Source organism: Cornus florida, unplaced genomic scaffold, assembly GCF_030987335.1.
Source record: "Cornus florida cultivar Cherokee Brave unplaced genomic scaffold, ASM3098733v1 CherokeeBrave_3.0.0_Hap2_Chr10, whole genome shotgun sequence".
Taxonomy (NCBI): domain Eukaryota; kingdom Viridiplantae; phylum Streptophyta; class Magnoliopsida; order Cornales; family Cornaceae; genus Cornus; species Cornus florida.
Genome location: NW_026775580.1, coordinates 82,938,354 through 82,944,722, shown reverse-complemented (window position 1 = coordinate 82,944,722; position 6,369 = coordinate 82,938,354). Strand labels below are relative to the sequence as shown.

General features: G+C 31.0%; 1 protein-coding gene across 1 annotated transcript; it reads left to right on the top strand.

Annotated features, from left to right (window-relative positions):
• Window positions 1-638: 638 nt before the first annotated feature.
• On the top strand, window positions 639-1,557 carry LOC132278659 (uncharacterized). The gene has a single exon (XM_059780503.1). It carries the CDS (start codon window positions 758-760, stop codon window positions 1,121-1,123), a length of 366 nt encoding a protein of 121 aa, XP_059636486.1. The 5' UTR covers window positions 639-757; the 3' UTR covers window positions 1,124-1,557.
• The last annotated feature ends 4,812 nt before the right edge of the window (window positions 1,558-6,369 follow it).

Sequence of the window (6,369 nt, the reverse complement as noted above, 5' to 3'; positions counted from 1 at the left end):
CCAAAACCCACTCAAACCCGCCCATTTGCCATTCCTAGTTATATTAATAATTCTCCATTCCACCTAATCTTATAACTAAAGATATTAAAGAATTTGATTTTAATCCGAATCCAATATAATCATGATCCATATGAATTGAAACATTCAATTCAATAATTGGTTAGTAATTCAAATTTAATAATTCGTTAGCTAAAGAAATTTGATATAAATTATGCATTCATTCAATCTGAATCTGATTAATTGATAAGTCGAAACCTAGTCTATTTAAAAACAAATTAATACATGAGTATTTTTATCTTGAAAATAATAATAATGCTAGTTAGGCCATTGAATAACTCCTAGAACTGCCTTCCAAACTCTTTTTTTTTTTTTTTTTTCTTTTTTGTGTCTTCCATGTTGCCATTAGTAACTAGTAATATAATTTTCCTAGTAGCAACATGTTTTTACATCAAGTGCTAAAGAATTGATCAACTTTTGACTTTCCATCTAGTAGACTAGTGCTACTCTTCTACCGTAAGACTTAACATACGTGTTGCTGTCACCAGAACACGGTTTTCCTTTTCGCTACGTTTACCTGCCTTCACAGCAACTTCCTTGTGCCAAATACCATATATTATTTTATTTATACTTTCTCTCTCTACCTACTATATATATATATATATAATTGCCATCAGACACCATTTCTCCATTAATTTCAAAATTGAACTTTCAAGTTGCAAAACATTCATTGTCATAGCTATTCACTCTCTATTGTAGCATGGGCTTAGACAATTGGTTATTGATCGGCCGACTTAGGAGGGTGGTGAAGAAGATTAGATTCTTGATGAATTTCAATCTAGATCGGTGGAAACTTGCTTCAGCGATCGGTGGTTCATCGAGCAAGCGCCGCCTGAGCTTCAATGACCGGCCAGGCTTGATGGCTTGCACGGAGGACACGGAGTCGAATGAATCGGGCTCTTCCCACGGACTTCAAAGGACCATAAGTTATCCCTCCGAAGATGATATTGACAAGAGAGCTGATATGTTCATAGCTAACTTCCATCGCCAACTTCTGCTCGAAAGACAAATCTCGTTGCAGCTCAGGTACTGCAGGGCCAATAGCTTCGAATTAGCATCTCCGTGATCGTGATCATATTTGCTTCTGTGAATAATATTATTATACGAATTTACGTATACGATGTCACGGAGATCGATCAAAATGTTTTATTGGATGATCGGGTCTGTGTTTTATTGGGGGGAATTCGATCCATTATTGCTTGGGTTGATTGCAGAGACGACGATTGGGAATTTTGAAAGAGTCCAAGTTTTCAGTTTGTTATGGTCTTTTTGGCGGTCAAGCTAAGCCAACATTCTTTGATTTGAATGTAATTTAATTTTGTTTGGTTTGGAGTGTTTTATTTCTTTTTTTCTTTCTTGATTCTGTGTGTCAGGAGTGGAATTTTTGTTTTTCGAATTGGGTTGTTTGGTACCACATTTTTTTGATTCTGTATATATGGATTTGTATATATGAAAATAATTGAATAAAAGGAGAATGAAATGAAATTCTTGGTTTTGTTATTCAGTGAAGCCTATGATAAATGTACAGTCATATATATATATATATATATTTAGCACAGTGTACAGTCATATTGGTTATGTTCTGTATTGGAAGTAGCTTAATTTTCTCTTTGGACTAATAACACAAGATACAATTGTCAAATAAAACAGCTGTCATATAAAGAGTAGCACTAGAAGAAAATAGATTATTTGCAAATCATAAATACATGTGCAATTTTATTAATTACAAATAATTTATTTCTAATTGGGAATTAACCTGCGAAGCGTGACAGATTTGGTAATTAATTGTTTTTTGGGGAAACGAGTTTGACACTAGCTGGGACATTGTACCCTAACCAACCATTTACCCATGAGCATTGTTAGTGGATTCTCAACTTTGTGACAAAATTAAAGAAAAATGAATAATCCAGTGAAAGAAAAATACTCATGGACTTCAAGTATAAGCCCAACAGTGTAAGCCCAATCGGACCGGATCACAGCCCAAACAAGTTACCTTGGCTTGAGAATCTTTAAAAGGAGGTTAGGAATTCAAATTCTATATAAATATTTACGAATGTGTGTGAATATTTACTTAAAAAAACAAATACATAAACCTCAAGGACGCTTTAATTATTCACATTTTGAATGGATTAAACCTACTTCAAATGGATTGGGGTAGAACAGGGATCAAATATTGCATTCATTATTGTGCTTAGTTATTATCCCCAATCCATAAGCTAAATGGTTATTCTATTAGGGAGTATTAGTTTTGCTTTACTAGTAACTATAATCTCAATGTGTGATTCTTTTTTATTTTTATTTTTTTTGTTACATAATTTCAATCAGTATTCATTAGAATTTGGTGAGTGCTTTTTTCTTTTGTTAAAATATTATATAACATGTGTTGTATTATATTATGAGTCATCCGTTTTTGCTTTGTGTTTTCAATGTTATATGAAGTGGAAGCAATATTTTTGTTATGTATGTTCTGATTTATTCTCAAAATAGAAATATGTTTGGTAAGTTGTATAATATTTTAAAGAAAAAATTTGAAAAAAAATATATATATATTTGGATGATCGTAAATAAAATGGTTTTTACAATTTCAATGTATTTTTTTTTTTTTAAAAAAAATCTACTTACAGTTAAAAAACAATAATTATTTTTTTGGGCCTTTTAAATATATATATATATATATAGTCATGTTTGGGGAGTGAGACTTTCCAAGGGACATGCAATTATTGTCTCCTTTTAAAATGACTAAATTATCCTTTCAAGTTTGAATAAGTATATGTTATTAATTTATACTCAGTATTTTTTTTATAGATATATATGAAACGATTAATTTATCTTTTTTTAACTTTTTAAATGGTACAATTATTTTAAAACGGCCAAAAAATAAAATGTGACCAAACATGTGTTTTGACACTTGTTCCGGCTTTAACAATTTGACAACAAAAATAGTTTTCAAATACACCCTAATATACAAAACACTTGTGTATTTAGTTTGTATGAGAAAACACTTGACTGAACAACCCGAGGGCATGGGTCTCACTTTAGAGTTATGATAGATGTAATTCATTGAAATTCCACCCAATAAATTGAAAGCATTATAAATCTTCAAAATAATACTCCATCTGTTTCAAAAAAATATATCTTTTGAAAAATTATGACTCAAATAGTTTCTCAAAAAAGATATTTTTTTTTAGAGCAGAGAGAATAGATAGAAAGTAGAGCCACTATAACACTCACGACCCATCAAATGAGTTGTTCCCCATTTAACCTATGAGCCTACCAAAAAAGAAAATTCGAAATAGGATCCTATCGGATTTCTCCCTCGAATGTGAAAGTTCCATTTCACTGGACTCAAGTAGGTAGTGGGACTTCATGTCCTTTCTCCCTCGTTCGTGTTGAAAAAAGCGAGTGTTTTTCTGGATCTAATTCATTAAAATTGCATCCAATAAAATGGAAGAATTATAAATCTCCAAAAATATGTACACCCATCAGAGTTGTTCCACATCCAAGATGCTACTTTACCATATTCCGAATTAAAAATGTATCGAAGTCAAGAGTGAAAAATGTGAAATGTTGTATGACCTAGTAATCCTAAGAAAGTGATTTTTTTTTTAGCTATGAGCCTAGCTAAAAAAGCAACCTATCTGGTTCAAGTCTGTATTGAGGTTCATGCCCCCCTTCCCCCTCTGTCTCTCTCTCTCTCTCTCTCTCTCTCCTATCCTTCCGATTTCGGTCGGCAAATCATTACTCATTTTTATATAGACGTGTTTTAGCTATTAGTCTAGCAAAAGAAAATTTTGAATAAAATCCTATCAGATCTCCCCTTAAAATCGGATGTGAAGGTTCAAGTAGGTAGGTAGTGGGGATTCATGCCCTATCGTTCTTCCTCTCTCACTCGAAATTTCAGTCCGTAAATCATTGCCTATATATATATATATATATAGATATATATAAGTGTGCATGTACATGTGGATTAATTTGTGTGTCAAAATGACAACACAAATCACTTTAAAGTAAGTCTGGACATCTCTTTTCTATCCGAAACCCCGCGAAAAGCGGAAAACTGTGTAGTCCACACACAATCGATACGTATAGATAAGGATATATACCATACATATAATTTCACATGCCAACGTGATTTCTGTTGGAGAAAGACACTTCATAAGATCGATGACCTCTTCCCACTCGATCTACTTCAAATGTTTTTATATAAAGAGAGGGCTTCAGTGCCGACACGTCAGCTTCCAATAGCCGACGTGTCAATTTATCGGGTCAACTTGTGTTGTTCATTTGTCTGCCACCTATCCTAAAACTCCACCGTACCTTTTCACGTAAGCAACAATCTCTCCTCTTTGCCACCATTTCTTGTCCTATATATCCTTAGTTCGAAGACAACCGAGACACAGAGAAGTGACTCCCACATAGTCCACAGTATATTTTAACATGAACAGAACTCAATATTTAGAAACCCTATCCAGAATCGCCAGGGGGGGTAAATTTATAAATAACATTACTTGGCTAAAATTACATTCATACAAAAATATATCTATCTAAACTTTTCCTAATTCATTTAAATAAATAAAAAATTAGTTATTTAAAGAAATTTTTTATCAAACTTTATGAACAAACACAAATAAGATTTATGCCAAAATTATAAAAAAAAAATTCAATTACATAACTCTCTTTATTTACTAAAAAGAAAAAAAAAACAAAAATAATTTTTTTTTAAAAAAAAAAGTAAAAAATTGAAAATTTAACAAAACAATAACAATGATAAAAAAAAACAAACAAATTAATAAAATAAGAATTTAGATTGTTGATATTCAAAACTTCAAATGAATTTTTTGTTCTAGATTTTGTAAAAATTAATTTATTATAGAATTCTTATAAAAACATTCTAATAAAAAGAAAAAAAAGTGATGGAAAGAATAATGTATGAGATGGAATTTTAAGATAATAAGATTATGGAAGAATCATGCTTGAATTGGAAGGATTTTAAGATAGTCACATTAAAAGAATGGTGTTTGAGTTAAAATTTTAAGATAGCCAAGTTGAATTTTTATTGGGTTCTATAATCGTCAATTAAATCACTTTCTTTTAGATTATATATAAACTATCTTTTGTTAAATGCTAATTAAAGGAAAAATTTATTTATTTATTTATTTATTTTCTTAGGGGGGCCAAATATAGATTTTATATCATATACACTATATATATATATTTTTTACCTATACTAAAAAAAATTCCCAAAAATTAGGAGGGGCCATGGACTTCCCAATAAAAGCAAAATGCACTTCTTGTCTCACAATTAGCTTTGAAGTCTGGGTGTGTGTGTGTGTGAGTGTGTGTGTGTGTGAGAGAGAGAGAGAGAGAGAGAGAGAGATAACATATAGGAGGATGGGGAGAATGTTTGATCATTGATAGGGTATTTAATTATTATTTATTATTATTATTATTATTTTGAAATAAAGCTGTTCTAGAAAAGAGTTTGTTTTATTTAGAATAATCACTAACGTTGTTTTGACCTTATTCAATACATTTAAGTATCAAAAAAAAAAAAAAATACATTTAAGTAATAAAAATCATTAGACTAACATTTTTGGTTAGACTATTAAATTTAAAAATCATTATCTAAATTTTATTATAACAGTGTTATTTTATGGCAACTCATTGAGTAAAATAACATCTTGGTACTTCTTACATCAAAATATATGAATCATATATATATATATATACACTGCTGCATGATCAAGTTGTGCTATATCTGTACAAATTTGTGCATGTAACTAGGTGCGCGCCACCATGTGGTCCTCCGTTGCATAAAGGAGATAGTGTAGTGGAGGTGACCACAATTGTGGCGCAACTGTTCTGGAATTTTTCTCAAACTTTTTGTCTTTTTCTAATTCTATTTCAAGGACATGGCTTCAATCAATGAGCATGCTAACATATCTTTTTTTTTTATTTTTTATTTTTTTATGCGCTAACTTTGCTCTTCCTCTTCTCTTGATGTTACTATTAATGTGAATTATGTCACTTAAAAACATTTGTTGCATTTTTGTGTGTCAGAATGAGTTGCACAAAATGTAATGCCTTTTGCACATACAAAGTTACACACACACACACATATCTTCTAACTCCCAACATATATAAACAGGGAGTGGAGATACAAAATTGCAAACAAGGACATGCCTAGCTAGCTAGATTCCTCTTTTCATGTGAAGCATTTCTCTAATCCAAAATTTTGCTTAAACATTTGAATTTAAACCCTTAGTAACTGGTTGGTAGTTATCATAACTTTATCATCAAGGTAGAAAGGAT

What these genes read in the sequence shown, in the direction of transcription:
- LOC132278659 (XM_059780503.1), top strand. Translation starts at nt 758, where the DNA reads ATGGGCTTAGACAATTGGTTATTGATCGGCCGACTTAGGAGGGTGGTG.